The sequence below is a fragment of the Pelodiscus sinensis genome, chromosome 4 (assembly GCF_052426305.1).
Source record: "Pelodiscus sinensis isolate ZL-2025 chromosome 4, ASM5242630v1, whole genome shotgun sequence".
NCBI lineage: Eukaryota > Metazoa > Chordata > Testudines > Trionychidae > Pelodiscus > Pelodiscus sinensis.
In genome coordinates, this window is record NC_143055.1 from 72632245 (window position 1) to 72651947 (window position 19703).

The 19703-nt window shown below is 39.8% G+C and overlaps 1 protein-coding gene across 3 annotated transcripts in view; it reads right to left on the minus strand.

Annotated features, from left to right (window-relative positions):
- The window catches only part of TLL1 (tolloid like 1), a 390438-nt gene that overhangs the window by 77934 nt on the left and 292801 nt on the right, over positions 1-19703 (minus strand). For 2 of the 3 annotated variants that reach the window (XM_075930162.2, XM_089777936.1), the window contains exons 10-12: positions 9483-9661; positions 5661-5766; positions 3349-3473 (exon numbers count right to left, since the gene is read on the minus strand). In XM_075930162.2, the coding sequence (XP_075786277.2) occupies positions 3349-3473; positions 5661-5766; positions 9483-9661 (410 nt within the window). Of the gene's footprint in view, positions 1-3348; positions 3474-5647; positions 5767-9482; positions 9662-19703 lie in introns of those variants that run through there. The other variant, XM_089777937.1, reaches the window with a different exon arrangement.

Below are 19703 nucleotides of genomic sequence, written 5' to 3' on the forward strand. Positions count from 1 at the left end.
GAATTGGAGGCCTTCTTCTGATCAGGAGCAGCAGAGTCTGCCTCAGCAACAACAGATATGGCAGAAGGAGAAAGTGAAGCCCCCACTCCATAGTCTGCATTGACTAAGCGCTTCCCTTTTAGGAGAAGCCCTTTCCAGGCTTATCAAGCCTCAGCAGCCTCACTTTTCCCTTCCTCCCTCCAACAACTATGTAGTGTAGAGGAAGCAAAGACCTTCCAAGGATTAAATCTGGGCAGAGCAGAGACCTCTTCAGCACCAGTGTGACTGGAAAAAAACCTGCACCTTGCCCTGAGACCTTTGCAGGTCAGTGATGTAAGACTGCTTTTCATTAGTTAAATTCTGTAGACTGGTTGTTTGACCATCCTTCTCTCCTTCTATCTCTCTCTACACTCTCCACTGCAAGACTTGCTCCACCTGCTCCTCTCTATTTTCCGCATCTTTCATTTATCCTTTTTTTAGTATTCTATCCCTTTTGATCTCTACATCAGTGTCCATTTTCTCCATCATTTATTTTCCCTCTTAGTTATATATGTATAAAATTTCAAAAACTCAGCATCTTTACACCTGAGCCAAAATGCTGGATGAATATTTTCTGTTTACTTAAGAAGTAACCATTCCAAAGCAGTAACTGTGTTTTCCTTAACACGGGTCACAAAAGCCACAATCCAAACTAAAAAGTATGAACAGGTCAAACTTCAAACTTATAAATCTTATATTCCTGGCACCTTCTTACCTGGTGAAAACAGTACATATCATTCTGTGATGCAATGTTTCCAAAGTTAACATAAGTCTCTCATCCTGCATAGACTTCATAGGATAATGACACAAACTAACACACCAATGAGGCCGTTTTCCCTCAGAGAGAATATATATTCCCTTAGAGAATATAGGGAAACAGGAAAATTCACCTAGCAAATCTTCGGTTATAGGGCACAGTTATAGGGTATAGTTATAAAGTACAACAAACATCAGAAATTTGACAGCCTAATATCTTAACATGATGTCATGTTGTTTCACATGAAACAAAAAGTTTAATATGTCTGTATGAACTCCTAATATTCCTCACTATCTGCAGAGAAATATATTTTCAACTACAATAATGTATCAGCTTCTGAAAGTTAATTTGTTTGTAATTATGTTTATTTTTGAAATCTTTGCTGTATGTTTTATAATTTAAGCATCTTTCATTTTCAATATTTTACTGAGAGAACATTTATCATTTTATATTAATTAATATTTTGTATTTAGAGCTAATCCTGTTGCTTTACTCACATTAGCATTCCTTCTTATGGTAATAAGACTAACTAATGCAAGTAAATCAGATCTTTCAATATCTTTACATCTTCTATTTATCTCAAAATTTGCCAGTTTCACAAAAAAGGAACATGCTCCTGTAACTTTTATTAATTCAAATAATCGCATTCATGTCAATGTATGTATTATTCCATCGGTGCTGCAAAAAATAGCTACTATTTTCCAAAAGCATATGATTGAAAAACAGGTCACAAAAGCCTTTTATGGTATTTGCTTGACATTTTAAGGTATTATAAAACCAGACTCCAAGAGAGCCAAAGATCACTGTGGAACAAAACACTGATAGTATCTACGGTCAGTAATGAAGAATTACCATGAAGAACGTAAAAAATCTATTTTCTGAACATTTATTTTGAGGTTAGTTTTAGTAGCATGCTACCTTTTTTTCAAATAGATTGAAAAACTAAATGCATGTCTGGGGCAGACTCAGATATTGTATATATTGTTAAAATATAATGAAGTGTTTACTTCATTCATTTGAATCACACAATACAGACAGAATAAATAACATTCTTGATTCTACTGCCTCTCATCTTATTCAAGAATTTCTCTGGCCCTAAGTGATTGTAAGACAAAAAGACTCTCTTCCCCGTGCATATTTTACTCTTTAAAAATCTATTGAGTAATGCATAATGTATTTATAAAAGTATCTTATTCATTGAAGCCTATTTATATTGTAAAAAAATTTACAAATAATTAAAAAATGCTCCTAAAGGGCTGTTGAAATCATTTTAAAAGGAAATTACACAAGATGGATTCCTTGGACATCTCTACAAATCTAAAAACTTCATAATTCACCAAAATTTGTATGGCAAGTTAGCCATCTGACAACTGTAGTGCCAATTATTTTGTTTTAGGTGGGAACTCTTCCAGTCCTCATGTCCTTCACAGCCCACCATATGAGACATGCTGGGGGCATGGAAGGAACATGCTGCACTCTGGCAAATTCTGGATGTATGTAACCATTGTGGTATCTCTGAGGCTGCTTTAAATTACACTAAAGCTTGAACTGGCTCCCAGCCAAACTCAGAATTGGTAAATCACATCCTGCTCTTTTATCCATCTCTCACACCGTTGCGGTAAACATAGGTATAATAACTAGGAGTGCTAGCCTAGTACCTGGAGTCACTGCTGCTGCCCTGAATGCCAGAGTCTCTGCTGCTAGCCCCATGTGCTGCAGTCCCAGTTAGAGCCCTGGGCACCAAGGAGAAAAATAGAATTCAGCACCCAGGCAGCAGCCTGTGCCCAGGATCCCGTCTGCTTTGCTTTTGGCGTCAGGTGATGGTGGACAGGATAAAGGGGGCCCATCACCGTCACTTTTAAAAATGTTCAGTGCCACTGGCATTAAAGGTCTGAGTCCTGTGGCTTAAACTGAGTTACTCTAGATTTACATCCGTGAATCAGAGATCAGACTATTACACTACTTCAAAACTGTTTTCAATAATAGGTTTAACTAGACTGATGACCTTCGAACTCTGACTATAACAGACACATAACTGTGTCTAATCTTACCAGTACACTTATCATTCACTTAATCTGTAGGCTTATATCACACATTATCACATGCAGAATACACAAAATGTGTCTAGAAGGTACAACTTTCTGCAGTGGTGCTATCTGCTTATTGATTAAAACTGTAATTTCTGTTCTCCAGTCATACTTATGTGCATACAAAATGTTGAGAATGATCAGGTTCCAGTACTGTGGCACACTGCATCCCTATCGTCTACCTAAGTATAGCTCAGGTTTTAAATTACAAAATGTATTTAAGAACTGACAATGTATTGTGTTGTTTTTTCTAGTCACTAAACAAGTCAAGAAAGCAGGAATGAACTTTGGGAAGTTTATCTATATGTAAATACTTTGCATTCCACAGTCCTCACCTCCAACATTTTTATGATCTGATTCTTGAACTGTATGCATCACTTGCCAGCATGAAAATGGACTAGTAAACAGCCTACTCAAAAGATTTATTATTTCTCTTAGCCTAGTAAAACATGCTTGTGTGTGTGTGTGTATTTTATAGTGCAATACCTGGACATCTGTACAGTTTTCTGGCCTGTGCAATATCTCCTTTACTAAGACGAGTACGCTGACCAATGGCAGGTCGTATGCCATTATCATCACGAGAAGGAAGAATGGTATCCAGAAACATACCCCTACAAAAACAAAATAGACTCATAAAACCTAAGCAATTGTTTTTATAAAACGATCCTTGTTTTTATATTATACATTATGTATTTTATAACTAATAAATATATTTGGTATAATTATAATGGTAAAATGCAAAATATGAAACAAAAAAGTGAATCAAAGAGAAAAATTCCCTAAGTTGAAAAACATGGCTCAGTCATCATGACATGCAAAAATAGTGTTGCTTTAATGCAAACCAGAAGCTACTTTTATATTTCTAGTAGATGACCGCCCAGAAATTTTCTATTTCAATTTAAATTAAATGAAAAAAAAATGGGACCTAGCATTTCTCATATTGAAGACATGATCCGTTGTTTGCTTAGTCTGTTTTGTCTGCCTGGCAACAACATGAACAATTACACATTGCCTTGTGAAATTCTTCTTCACTAAGTCCTTGTTCTGAGTGAAATTTCAAGGGAGTGTTAAAAAGTCTGTTTTGCATCCATGAAAAGCAGGATAATTCAGAATTAATTTTGTTAATGCCTCTTTAATTCATCTAACTGTACTACGCTACTTTAATGTAAGCATATATGATCAATTTTTTGTCATATGTTAGACCCCTGGGCTATGCTTCTGTTGCTAAAATATGGATGGTGAGCCAAATTCCGCTATCTATTACAATGGCATAAATCCATGCTCTCATTTGACTTCAATAGAATTACTCCAAATGACTCTAATGTAACAAAGAGCAAGATTAAGTATTAATATTAGCACAGATTTTCCTTGGTTAGATGGGTTCAACTCAAATTTTTTAAACCATTTTAATGTTTTTATGAGATAATTATGGTAGCATTAAATTAATATTAATGAACAAAGAAATACGTTCTATTAACATGCTACAGAGTCAGAAAATCTTTTAATTTTGATGTCCTGATACTGGGCTTATTAAAAATTTTGCTAGATTTTCTCTTATTTTTTATATTCATTTATACTTATACAAGCCACAAACAATGAAAGTTAAAAACTTTGTATCGCCAATTATCAATTTTGGCTGCATGATGTGGTGTCATAATACTCAGTCCAATAAATTGCCCATTTTGAATGTTTGGGCTATATCCTGCCATCATTGCATACATCATTGCATGACGTTATTGAGATTATTCCATAAACACAGACTTCATGATATTCTTGTAATATTTCAAATAAAAGTAATAGTTCAGAGTACTAATTGACCATATGAATATCCATTTTGAGGAACAAAGCATGATACTGGTAAAACAAATATGCAACCATTACAAGAAATGATTGTTTTATTTTCCACTGATATAACCTGAAAATGAACACCCAATAGAATTGAAAATTTGAACAGTAAGAAATCATTCCCCTTTTGAGTTCCACCCTAAAATGACTTATAGAATCAACAAGCCCACGTTAGTCTTAATACTGCACTAATAAACTATCTATATGTTCTTGGAAAATTACTTCATGAAGTTTTGTGATCTCTGTTTATCCTGGTGACTAAACGACATCCTAATTACTAACAGATGGTAAAGTTCCACATTGATTAGGACCCGGTCCCTGAACATAATCAATAGCAATTCTTATTGGCTTTAAGGGCTTTTGTGATATAAAACACTCTTCTGACTACAGGCAGAATATGATTCCCTGTAGTGCACTCAGTTTCTGTCAGTCTAGAGCAGGGGAGGGCAATAATTTTTGATGATGGGCCGCTCCAAACTCAGACATACAGCTCGCTCACTTCACAATTACTTAGACTTTATATACTGAAGTGAATTTCATGCCAAGAGAAAGAAACACATTAAACATAAAAAATACCTAAATATTTCATATATTTGCTTTTTCTAAAATTTAACTTTTTGCAGAAAGTTTTACAAAATAATAAACAAATATTATATAATGAGGCTTCCAAATTATCTTTACATCACAATTAAATCATAAGTTTAAAAGGCTTCTTTGAAATTGAATATTACGAGAAGGACATTATTTCTTTCTAAAAATAATCAAATTATCCTACATAGTTAGATTTAAAGAAAGCCAATAAGCTATGTTTTGACTTCTGTTGGAGCACTCTCTACTAAATGAATATAATATTTTAAAGCTGTTCTGGAAATGTGATTGTGAAATCTATGATTCCTAGTTTTCACACACAGGAATGGAATTAAAAGTGAAAAGGTATAACCTGAAACTCCAACCTTGAGAAGGTGTTCCTGGCATAGTGCATAATGCTGTCAAAATCATACGGTTCCCCAAGGGAGTTCACCTCTCCAGGCTCCATCTTCAGGAAGTTGTATTCCTGACCTACAAATGAGTCATAAGCAAAGTCTTAGATGAATATTTTGATAAAGGTGGGGAGAGGGGGGAAAAAAAGCTACAATGTTATTCATAGAAACCCTTGGATCCTAGAGAATCTAGTGCTTCAGAGAAGTTAATTTCTCATATTAACAGGATGAATGAGGAAGATCCATGCACTTAGAACATCCCCTACTAAGTTTATTCTATTATACATATAAATTAGCTGTCTCATTCACTTATGCACAGTAAGCAAATAAGACACAGAACAAACACCAACTTATGATAAATGTGGAGGCCAAAACATTCAGTAACTTAGCCATCAGTTGTAGAAGTAAAACATCTTCCCCCCACAAGCAGTTTTTCAGTGGGGATTCTACAAGCTGACTACCAAAATGATTTTACTCAAGTAGAGGCTACACTTTGATTCTCTATCTACCACAACAGTGATGTGATCCAACCTCCAACTACCTCTCACATCCTAACGCCATGCAAAATGCAAGCCACATGTGAGGGATAACCCGATTTATGTAATAGACTCACTTCCAGCCCTGCACGACATAACAGGTCCTGGCTCAAACGTGTATAACCTGGCCTTTGCTCAAGCCCAAACCCATACAATTCTTGCCAATAGTTGTGAACTACATTAACAAACAATAATGGCCAAGCCTCCTGGAAACTCAAAAATCAAAAACATGCACATGCCAATTTTCTTTTAACAGAAATCCCTTTCTGACTCCATTTACTGATGACTAAGTCCAAGGTAGACAACAAGAAGTAGCATTAGCAATTTCAGCTAGGAACTAGGGAGGAAGGAAGAACCTTGCAAGGTAAAAGGTTGGGGACACTGAGAATGGCAGTCCTAACCCAGGAAGAAGGTAAATAGCCATTCACATGCAGGTCTAGGTGGTAACAAGTTCACCTTATGCCATGAATTCACCAATCACAGGCAGAGCCTGAAGGAGGACAAGGAGCAGTTATTGCCTCCAATCCCTTTCAGCATATGCCAGAGTTGTAACTAGCTAATTTGGCACCTGAGGCAAAACCGTCTTTGGCGTGGGTAGGGGTACTGAAGTGGCACAAGGCACAAGCAAATACAGTGTAGTAGCTGTCTTTTCTGCACCCCCTGAGCTATGGGCCCAAGGCAAATGCCTCACTCACCTCGCTCTTGTTACAGCCGTGGCGCATGCGTGCACATGTGCACACATGCACACACACACACGCATAGAGGAACCCAGGATACAGCACACGGCAGTAGGGAAGAACACTTGTGCAATGGGGGATGGAAAATAGCCTGAATCTCTCCCAACCCTTCAGATTAAGATGCATGAGAAGTGTCTGTTCCCTGCCAATCCTGCTCAAAGTCCTTTTCCAAAGAGTGTGTGAAAATCTTAACAGCTTCATTGCACCACAAATTAAAATCTTTAAATATTACTTTCAGACCAAGAAATCATGCATTGGCTTTTTCAGGGCACATATTTTATCACCTAGCCTACATCAGTTGTGTGTAACATTTAAAACCAAACAGAGACAGATTTTAGTTTAAAGAGATTTTAGAAACTTCATGTTACGTTGTGTGTTTTTAAGAGTTGTGTTACTTAGTTTCTTGTTTTTCCCCAAGCCATCTGGTAAAATAAGGCACTAAAAGCAAAATAAAACGTTGCTGCACAAACATGGAACAATTGGTTAAAAAACAAAACAAAAACACTGTTAAGATGAAAGCAGAAAGAACCCATATACTGAAAAAGAAGTTCTCTTCATTTTATCCTCTTAGCTATTTATTTTGTAGGACTCTAAAATATTCTATATCTGTTTAACTTTTGCCTTCATATTTCTTTTGAGACTTGATGCGTTATTATAATTCCATTTTGAAAATGTTTAAAAGGGATTTAAGTTGGTTAAGCAAGACACCCTCTCCCACAGTGAAAACCCTAAAAAACAAGGATATGCCAAGTTATAGGACCCTTCTTAGACCACACAGGATGTTTCCACTGTCAGCAACAGTCTGTTTCTATCATCAAAAGGAACTCAACTCCAACTGTTAAGGAAACTAAAGACTAGACATCTCCCTCACAGTACAATACAAAACTTTAATTACAACCTCATACTTCCCTCACAAGCACACAACACACTGAACACAGATCAATCCTGAATATGTGTAAAAGTTGCTGAGGTGATATTTGTGCATTATTTGTGCATTATTATATATTTGTAATCCACCTTTGCATAAGTTATCAAATAAGTGAGCTTGTGAGCAATAAGGACAAAGTTAAGTACGGTACAGACCTTCCTTGAGCAAGCCAACATTTGTGCTTCTAGTACCAACCTTTGCTTAAGCACTATGACTCAGCAACAATTAGGTGCCTAATTTCCTCTGAAATCAATGGGCCTTTCACAATATGGGCCTAATTCTGCTTGTTAACATGAGAAGTGCCAATGATTTCAGTAGACAAGTTTAATGACTGACACAATCTGATTAGAGATTGTCAACCTATAATATAAAAGGGGATAGAAGGTGTCAAGGGGGAGGGAGAGCAAGAAAGAAACTGACAATACAAGTTTGTTCTGCCTCAACCTATTGTCAGGAGAGAGAAAGGAACAATCTGATCTGATTATATCATAGCTGTCATCTGTTATCTCTTGCAGAATGCTTTACTGTTCTGACTAAAATTTCTAATAAATACAAATAACCCTTTGCTCTTGCATAGCATTTTTCATCTGCTGATCTCCAAGGAAGGTAAGTATCATTACTTCCATTTCACAAAAGACAAAAATTAGGCACAGTGAAATGAAGTGACTTGACCAAAGTTATCCAGCAGGTCAGAGATGGAGCCCAGAATTAACCCAAGCATCCTGACTCCAAGGTAAGTACCCTATCCTTTAGATTACATAGGTTCTCATGCTCAGCATGAGCATCCACATTTGATAATAAAAATGAAAATTCCTAATAAAGGAGTTTAAATTGCTGTTAACCATCATTTATATTTTACCCAAAGCCATTTTATCTCCCAGAACTTTAAACATAATTTTGTATTTTAAATTTGTTATGGTGCCATGAAGAACTCCCATGAATTAAATATGAATAATTTGTAAGAATAAATGCATGTGCAGCAACAAAAAGTAGAATCAACCACAGTATTTGCATGAAAGCAGGAGTAACAATTTTTCAAGTTTATGGAATGTTCTTCTGTTTTTGTGGGCCAAACTAAGCTTCTGTAGTCTCTACTACAGAAGTTCCAAGGGTAGCATGGTGAACAGGCTTAAACCCTTACAGGCCCAACAATGGGTGGGGGAGAGGGAATGAGGGCAACCGCATCAGAGCCTGATGATTCAAAGGGCCTGGAGGTCCTGGTCACCACCACTGCTACTGAGACAGCGGTGGCAGCTGTAACCACAAGGCCTTTAAATTGCTATTCGAGCCATGCACATGTGTACTCCAATAAGTGCACTCCAGAAAGCAGTAGGCACGGCACACTCCAGCAACACTGGCTGTCTGGAAGAAGCTAGCTCCAGCCCTGTCCCTGATATGTAAGGCCCTGCCCTTTCCAGAGGCTTGGAGCCCCACCACTACCCACACATTGCCCAATGGCCTGGCAAGTCTGTCAGCCCCACAGGACCCAGGACAAGTAAGTATTGGATGGAGCTGGTTGAAAAGGTTCTCCTCCACAAACAATTTTGACATTTCAAGAAAAAAAAATCCAAGAACCCTTATCAAATTGTCTCACCTGGCTGGATGTTTTCTCTAATGATGGTTACATGGTCATCTCGGTCTGGTCGCGTGTGTTCATGCCAAAAACCTATCACATGCCCCAGTTCATGAACCACAATTCCAAATTTATCACAGTTCTTGCCAATAGATATAGCCTGAGGACCATTCCCCCTTCGACCCACATAAGAACAGCACCTGTAATTAAAATATCAGTAGAGATTAAAAATTGTCATTAAAGTAGGCATATATCAATTAAACTTTCAAGAAAACAGCTTAAAAATAAACTATTAGAGGGCAATTTAAAAATTCAATATGGTACATTGCATGACAGTGCTGCAATAATGTGCTGAAGTTAGTATTTATAGTAAACAAAACAGTATTATTTTATATAACTAAAATAATGAATGTCTTTATCCAAGGTCTTCCTCCCAAGTGCCACTTTCCCTTTGGCCCATGGAATCAATGTTTGTGTCTTTGGAGTCACTTGGAAACACAAAGGAGATTTGTACACCAAAACAAATAAAATAAAACAGCTATGATTAAAATCAGCTTTTTTTTTTTTTTTTTTTTTTTGTGTGCTGCTTCTGTACCTGGCTGCCTTGCACATGAGAATAGCACATATAACACCACCAGGTGTGTGATGGAAGAAATTGACCCTCTACTACTGTGCTTGGTGCAAGGGGCACTTACTGCAGAATCATCTTTAGATCATTAGGAAGTACTACCATCAACATTTTCAAATACCTTCTCCTTCTTTCCTGAATAAGGCACTATTAAAAACAATTCTATTTTCCCCTATAGAGGAGACAGTCCACACCAAAAACCCTCCACATTGTCACCCTTTCTGACTTGGAGAGAGAGACTGTCCTCGCTCCCCCCTTGACTTCCACTGCTACAGAATCGGTAACAGGAAGAAGAAAGAATGGGCAGGGAATGTTCCATTTCAGTAGGCAAAGATCAAAACCTATTTGAAGAGCTAAAAATACTTTCTATGACAAATATGCAAAAGATAAAAATTTAAAAATGTAATGTCTCCATGTCTGACCATCCAGGACTTGAGCCTTCTCTCATGTAGTCTCCTCTTGTAAGTAAAAAAACTAATTTTCAAAACACTGTGACTCCATTGATTTCACTGGGGCTATTCTTGTGCTTAAAGTATCAGAGGGGTAGCCATGTTAATCTGGAGCTGTAAAAGCGACAAGGAGTCACAAAGACCCACTTTGTCAGATGCATATAGTGAAAATTTCCAGAGGCAGGTATAAATATGCAGGCCAGAATAAGGCTAGAGATAACGAGGTAACAGTCTTTGTGAATGGCTAGCCAACTACAAAAGCAGTTTCTCCTCTCTTGGTGTTCACACCTCGGCTGTGTCCAGACTCAGGGGTTTTTTCGGGAAAAGTAGCCTTTTTCCGAAAAAACTTCACCTGCGTCTAGACTGCAGCCGCGTTCTTTCGAAATTAAATCGAAAGAACGCGGCTTTTCTTTCGACGGCGGTAAACCTCATTTCACGAGGAAGAACGCCTTCTTTCGAAAGTGCTTCTTTCGAAAGAAGGCGTTCTTGAATGTAAATAGGGCTTCTTCGAAAGAGAGCATCCAGACTCACTGGATGCTTTCTTTCGAAAAAGCGGCTTGCTCTTTCGAAAGTTCCGCGTGCAGTCTAGACGCTCTCTTTGAAAGAGGCTTGCAGTCTAGACATAGCCCTCCAGATCAGCTGCTAGAAGTGAGCCTCACCCTCCCTGACTGAATTACCCGTGTTATCTCTAACGAAGTGGGTCTTTGCCCACGAAAGCTTATGCTCCAATACATCTGTTAGTCTACAAGGTGCCACAGGGCTCCTTGTCTCTTGTGCTTAAAGTTAATCGTGTCCATGCTTTAGGCTAGGTGCCTATCTCACATAAGAAACTGAATTAGGGAACAATTTTCCCAACCCTTTCACCTGACCTCACAGACTTGTGTCTCATCAAATCCCTCAATTCTAAAAACACACAACTCCCTTTCTATAGCATTCTGGTTGTTTTTCTGATTCACTCCAGAACCACCACATGATCTGAGACCGAACAAAATTTTGTTTCTAATGAGAACAAAAAAACCATATGAGTTTGGTTTTAAGAACTTAATCATTCAGCCAGACTTTCATAGCTGGCGAGTGAGGGGGGAGGAGTCAGGGGATGAAGAAGCAGCAGCAGGTTGCAAGGGTAGATTCTGCTGGGTCCATATCTCTAAGTTTTGCCAACACTCATCCAGATTTCATAATCACTCATCTTTAGTTAGCTACTAGGTAAATTTTCTTTTATTTTTTAACCTGAAAATTCATGCTACTTCATTAATTATGGTTGCATGGTTTTATAAATATTAAATGTTAATGATACCACAAAACTTTGAAGAATTTACCTAACATCTGTTAACACACAGACGAAAGCACAGAAGAGAAATGAGTACTTTGTAGATAATCCTGAAATGGAGTGAAATGAGGTTTAGATTCCCATGATACTGCTATCATTGAATAAACAAGAGTGAACTCTCTCTCTCTCACTCACTCTCCTGCCCCAGAGATTTTTCTCTGTATATGTGATGTAAAATGTGGCCCACAAAAGCAATCTTTCAATACTGGGAAATTATAGTCCAGAAATAAGTGGTTCACTTGTTCTCCTTCTCCCTTCTTCTTTGATAAAAATTTCATCCTGAAAAGTCATATTTTTCTGACAGGGAGGTAAAAAAAAAAGCCATCTTCACAATTGCTCTCATTTTTCATTTCTGTTCTTCTGTACTTTTGTGATGTCCATGTAAACTAGTGGAGCTGGGATGCCCTGCTGCTCCCCCACCCCAGGTCAATTAGGGTCTGGGGGTGGGAGGGCACCCGAAGCCTCCTCTCACCCTGCCAGGAGCACGTGGCACTGCTTGCAGGGTCGGGGGCGGGGGGGTGAGAGGAGGAGGCTTCACACACTCCTCCGCCCCCAAGCCAATCAAGGCCTGGGAAAGGGGGAGCGGCATGAAGCTTCCTTTGCCCTGCCCTGCCCCTGCAAGGAGCCCACAGCAATTCAAAACACCAATGTGCTCCTCACAGGGCAGGAGGAGACTTCCCACGCTCCCCTCGCCCCCAGGCCCTGATTGGCCTGGGGGTGGAGGAGTGTGCCAAGTCTCTTCCAGGGCATGGGTGCCAGTGGGATGGTGGAGGGGGGCAAAGGGGCTCCCTCACCCCCAGACCAAGGTAGCCTCGCCCCTTCTCATTTAGGCCTTGCCCCTTCCGGGGTGGCCCGGGGCTACTTCAAAAAATTTTCAAGTGGCCCCCGGGGCAAAAATTATTGCCCACCCCTGACCTATAGGGATAGAGAGAAATTTGGGACTAAATGATTGGCTGAGATTTCTGACACCCATATGTTTCTATTGTTTTATCTACTATGTGCAATACGTAAGAGGTGAATATGGCTTCTTCATGAATTCTTTAATGAGCTTAAAATAAAAAAAGGATTCCTACAAAAAGTAAAAAAAAAAAAAAAAGATAAATGGCTAAGCAGCAATTCAGAGGAATAACACAAGAATGTAGAAGCAACTTGGAAAGGCTAAGGCACAAAATGAATTACACCTAGGAAGGGACATAAAAGACAATAAAAAAGTTCTTCAAATATATTGGGAATAAGTGAAAGATGAAAGAACGTGTAGATCTTCTATTTATCAGTGAAGGAGAAATAATTATTGAAGACTGATTTTTTTCAGGAGTATTGGTTCACTTTTTTGAAAGTGAAAGCACAGTCTAGTGTGGGTTCTTTCGAAAAGGTTTTTTTTTTTTTTTCCGAAAGAACCCAATCTAGACTGTGCTTTCACTTTCAAAAAACCGTTTTTTGAAAAAGCACTGACGCAAATATGCAAATGAAGCACAGGATATTTACATCTGCGCTTCTTTTGCACTTTCGATTTGCTTCATTTACATTCCTCTTTCAACAGAGGAATGTAGTCTAGACATATCCTAAGAGTAGTTAAATACTGAAATACATGTCCAAGTGAGGTTCTAGAATCCCAATCACTAGAAGTTTTTAAGAACAGCTTAGTCAAACAGCTGCCAGAGATGGCCTAGGAATATTTGATCCTGTCTCACTGTGGGAGGAGGGGGATGGATTAAATAAGCTCTTGATTTCACTCCTGGCCCTAAATTTCTATGCTTCTAATTCTGCAAGCCTTCCTTGAAGACCCTAGAAACCCATACAAATAGCTGGATGAAAGAAGGGAGAAGAGGTGCCAGCATAATGTGAGCACCTGCTCTCTGTGCCCATTAAGTGACCCATACCACAGTTTTTAAAATACTAAGAAAAAAATAAAAATAACTAGCAAGATGGTTTCAAATTACCCTCAGAGTTGTTATTGGAGGGTTACATGACTGTGTTACCCATTGCTGAGGCTTGTCTGCAACTGAGTTAGCAATGCATATATAGAGGGAATCAATTTTAAATATATAAATCATATGAATTCGATATTTCAGTTTAGCCAAATTCCTATGTATTTACCAAGAGATCAATAGCACTTTTAGTCAATATTAAACCAACCGATATCGTGTCTTATATCCCACTATCAAGTGCTATTTCAAATCATGAGGCAATAGAATTGTATTATAGAATTCAACCACAGACAATATTTTTCACTGATCATCATCATCTTCTTTCTAACTGGATCAAACAGCCACATAAAACTTTTCAAGATTCTACTCTATAAGCTCCAAAAGCACGGAAACACGGGCATTGTGATTTCAAAAAAAAAAAAAAAAAACCCATCCAACACGGCACATAAAACCACATAAAATGTGTAATATGTAACACAAATACTAATTATTTGCCTTTGAATAATAGTCATGCATAACGTATTCAATGGAACTTTGGATTTTACATCACACATGAGATGAATGGACAGGTCTTTCTGAAAATCAGGATCTCAAGTTAAGATGCTAAATTAAAACAGCATGAACAGTTAAAAACAGTATCAGCCTATTTTTAAGAAATCAGCTGATTATGGCAGTTTCTTAACTTTGATTACTAAATGGAGTTCAAGCACTTCACACAGATTGCAGGCAAGCTCTTTGATTATATTTTTCTACTTCAAAGGAGAACAGCAGTCAACAGTAAAAACCAAGTCTTAAAATAACTGTAGTAGTGTAGACGACTAAGGGGGTTCATTAGGATTTACTGCATCAAGTGCCCTGACATGCACACATCAGATTAATCCAATTAAGTTACAACATTCTGATCATTCAGACAATGCTGAATCAAAGGGGCAAGAATATTAAAAAGTGATACATCAAATGGCACAGATTCGCAATATCTCTGTTGTGACCTCATATTTAGGTGTGCTTGGCACAAGGCCCAGGCATCTCTCTACAGTATGAGCACTTGTCATCCTCCTCAAACCCAGCCAACAGGCAGACTTTAAAGCTCCTGATCTCTTTAATCTTTATTGCACCAGACAGCAGTTGAAGACAGTAACTATTTATGAATCTCTAATTCCATTTAATCAGTCTAGCTGATCAATAATGGTAAGCAAAGAGAAACAACTGTCAGAGAGAAAGAGCAGTGATCACTAGGGATATTTTTTGAATACTAAGGGCTCTTTGAGCCTCACAGCACTGCCATAAATTGATGAATGGAAAGGGGAAACCTGTGGGATGACAGACATAGAGTTTTTTGGAGGGTGGGGGTTCAACAGCTGCACACTACAAACTGTGATACTTTAAAGCACCCTACTGAATGATAATAGCAGTTCACCATGACATTAACTGCATAATGTTGTGGACGATAACAATGAAGAACTCCACAAACTTTCAAGGATTACACCCTTTACCCTGGTTCCACAGAGAGAAAACAATCTGTAATTCACAAAAGAGAACTCAATCTGAAGCAATTTCATTAAATACTTTCCTGGTGAAAGCATAACCCTTCCATTCAATCCCAAATGCCTCTAAGTAAAGTGGAAATTGGAGTGGCACTCATAGATATAAAGTTAGCGAAAGTGATCTGCCCCTTGGACAATTTCAGTAGGAATAAAATTGTAAGGAAAGTTACAGGTAGTTTTCTTTCACCTTCATATGCATTTCTTGATAAAAGTCTTGTAGTAAAACAAAACTTTATTTTCCTTAATATTCTAATTTTGGTCTATATTTTATACACAGTCTTTTTGCTTATTCATATATTCCCAGAATAGGCATTAAAATGGCACATGAACAGAGAAGGCCAAATATTTGTTCTGAACAATTAATTTGATGAATTTATCCCCTTTGATCCTTCCCACAAATTGTCCACAAGTAGATTGTGATTGCTACTGATTTGTTTGATATACAAAAATATTCTGTGAATGATTTACTAGAAATAACTTCAGCTTGCTAAGTGTTTGCAGACTGTTTAGAATGCAATACTCAATATTCAGAAATGCTGACCCCCTGATTCCTCCTCAATGTGTAAGGGAACTTGATGCTCCTGGCACAGACACTATCAGGTAATCTCTTGGAGTCTTCAATAGGGATGGGAGGGAAGAGCGCTGATTGCCCAGCATTCACAAACTCATAGGACTTAACTTGGAGTAGGGGACCCGAGAAGCAGAGAAAGGGTTAGTTACTATTCCCACAGCCACAGCTACAGCTACCAGTAGTTTGCAAAGGAAGACAAGTAAGAATTACTCCTTGCTCCCAGAATGGACGTTCTCATCACTACTGGACTCAGAGCCCCCTAAAGGAGGGTTCCCAGGCTGGCTGCTCACCCAACACTGTGCTTACGGATGGGGAGGCTCAGACCTGCATGGAGAAGCTGATGGGCAGCTGGGTTCAAAGGTGGTGCAGCCCAGGTGGAGCCTACCAACATGGCAAGTACACAAACCCCCACTTGAAGGAGTTCGGGAAAAACAGCAAGTCACACATTACTAAGGCAACTGCAAAGGGCCACACATCCCATGGCAACTGCTACCCCTCTCCAACTTGTGTATGGGAGGGGAAGCCCTAGGCGTGCTTTTGCTATAGCAGGAGCACACTGTGCCTTGTATCTGGTTATGCCTCCTCCAGCCAGTAAAATGGAAAGGATTTATTGCTTCTCCAGGATACAGCACAGCATAGACATGATGTGGTTACAGGAGTCAGGGTCAGGATGCCTCAGAACCCTTGGGTTTCATTGCCCCCCTCAACCCTCAGCACTCAGCTTAGTCTGTTCCCTTCATGTTTCCCAGCCAGAAACTGCCTTGCTCCCAGACCCTGCTCCCCAGCCAGGTGTTTGTCTCCGCCTACCTTCCTTAGTCTCTTCCCCTGGGAAGAGGTTTGCTAACTGCTTAGGTTGGGACTAGGTGTCTGGGCCAAAACACATGTGGGTGAGTCAGTGGGAATCACACATCACAACGTAGGGGAACCCCAGGTTATAGAGCAGACAGCACCCCCACTACATCACAGAGGCTTCAGCCAAAGGTATGGCCAACAGGGTCTGCATGTGCCCAACCCAGGAGCCTCTTTGAAGGCATCAGGCAAAATACATGGTGCCTTTGACCCCAGCATGGCAAGATGGCAGGCATTGATATGTAGGTGGTAGGGCTTCTTTGGGCATGCATTGGAGCAATCCAGCCTAGCCTTACTGCAGGCCTTGAAGAAGGATGAGGGTTCACTCAGGCCACATTGAAGGAGAATTCTTGGTCTGAGATAGCCACCCCATGAGAAAGGATGTGCTCAGACTTCAAAGGATTGGAGATGGGCAAAAGATTGATGGCTTGCAACCCACACAGATGAGGAGTTGGGACAGGGAGAACAGGTGGGCACAACCACATTGGTGGTGGATTAGAGAGGCTACATTCCTCCAAGATGGGATCCTGAATCCTTTATACAGGAGGCCCATGGCAGGGATTCAGACTCCAACATTGGGGAAAGTGAGAGTTTAAGCCTCAGAAAGGTGCAAAAGGAGTAGGTGAGTATCCCTGGGCCTTCGCTTCACTCCCATAAGCTTGGAGAGCAGTAGGGCTCACTAGCAGCCCACACTTAGGGCTCATCTAGACTATGCAGAACAGTCGAAAGAGGTTTGGCAAGGAGCTGCAGATGCAGGCTTCTGGACATGACAAGAAAGAAAGTGAAAATGGAGCTCACTAACATATTCCTAGAGTCAGGGGTTGAGTAATACAGCACAGGGATATCCGTTAGAAAAGATCTGAATTTTTCAGAGATGATGGTTGTGGAATGATGGATTTTTTTGGAGATGATGGGCCTGGATGGGACAGGAGTTGTGATATCAGATTGGGGGAAGAGAGGGGATGTATAAACTGCCAATCTCCTGCTCTCGTGGTATTAAAGGATAAAATCAACAGTTCCTAGAGATAAAAACCTGGGATTTTGGTGATGGGCCTTTGGCATACATGATATACTAAGACCTTGTGGCCCCTGTGGTTGAGGTCCCCACTCTTTTTCACCCTCTGTCCCCCTCAGAGTGAGCTGAGTCCTGGGAGATAAGCAAAAGAGGTACTACCCTGAATTATGAGTTCTGTAACACCTGCCTGGTATAGGAGAGTATGGGGGCTGGGTGGATAGTGCCTCTCCCTTGTGTCTACCAAAAGTTACAGCTTACAAGGGAACACTGATATGTGTTGGTCTTTATTTCACTGCTAAGTCTGCATCAATTTCCTATTTAAACTGTATGACTAGTCACCTTCAGTAAATCACATGTTGTTTCTCTTTCAGGGCCAGATGATTTAACTTTGATAAACTACTTCTGCTTCAGCTATAAGATAATGTCACATTTTCATTAGACAAATCTTTAATGGGAAATCAAATTGTGAGCCTGTAGCAATATTCAGACTATGCCCTCAAAACTTTGTACTCTCTCACAAACTTCCAAGAAGCAAACGAAAAGGAGTTCAAACATGACAAAATTAAAATGTGATTCACAGTTCACTAAAACCAACAGTAACACTCATCCCACCCTCACTACTTGCCTAGCTCTAACTCAGTGGTCCCCAACGCGTTGCCCGCGGGTGCCATGGCTCCCACCGGGGCATTCGTGGGCGCCCGCCGACAACCTGGGCCAGCCCCGCCCCCGGCGCACAGGAGGTGCCAGCCCCAGGTGCGCAACACGCACTGGCACTGGGTGCACGGCGCTCGGGCGGCCCCAGCCCCGGGGCACATGCAAGCACTCGGGCACGCGGTGCTCGAGCGGCGCCGGTGCCAGCCCCAGGAGCGTGGCTCGGGTGGCAGCGCTGGCCCCAGGCCCACGGCACAAGGCGCTCGGGCGGCCCCAGCCCCGGCCCTAGGGCACATGCCGGCGCCGGGTGCAAGGGCATGCCAGTCCCCTGGTGTGCCGCTGGACGAGCGGCCCCACTCCTGGGCGCCCGGCGCATGAGTGGCCCCCTCTGAAGGTTGGGGACCACTGCTCTAACTCATGGTGAATGACCAGAGCTTCTCTATGACCTAGCTTCAGCAGCAGAGCCTTTTTTCTTCAGACATGACTGTGGTAGTCATTGCTAACAGATAATTTTTACTATGATTGTTTTACTATAAATATTACCTTTTTAAATGCCATGAAAAATGTATCACCTGTTTAAATAGCCAGTCATTTTTAAATACAAGAAATAAAACTATTAAAAGAAAAATATTAAAGCAGCAGTATATTTTTAAAAACAAAATATAACTGTTTAGCCATTTTTTTAATCAAGTGTGAAATGTCTAGCATGGCATTTGGGTCAAACATCTTTTCACCATTTAGAAGCTGAACAAATTAGAGAATATGGAGCATGACATGAAAGATACTTGAGTTTTCTTCACCTCAGACAACTTTGTCAGATACTCATACGGCAGGAAATCAATAGTGATTGTTATAAATCACCTGAAGTCTGTCATAAAAATAGTTAAATGTATAGATAAAGAAGAAAAATTGCCCAAAGACCAAAAACATGTTGCCGTGCCAAAACTTAATGTTTCTTTTCAGACTCACATAACGAACAGACTTGTTCTTTTTCCTAGCAATAAATAATGTGAGCTTGACATTAAGTGACACTTGGGACAGCTGAGCCCTTTTTAGGCTTGCCATATAGTATAATATAGTGACTGAATCTCTATTCAATTTCCATATAACACCCAGGAGCCATAAGTACCAGTTCTTTAAAGAACATTATGGATTGTATTTACCAACTAGCAGTTTACAAAACATCTTTCAATGTGATTAGAAAAACAAATTTTACATACCATAACCAACTATCTTCACGATTTTTTTATCAATGGATAAGAATGACAATTTGCATT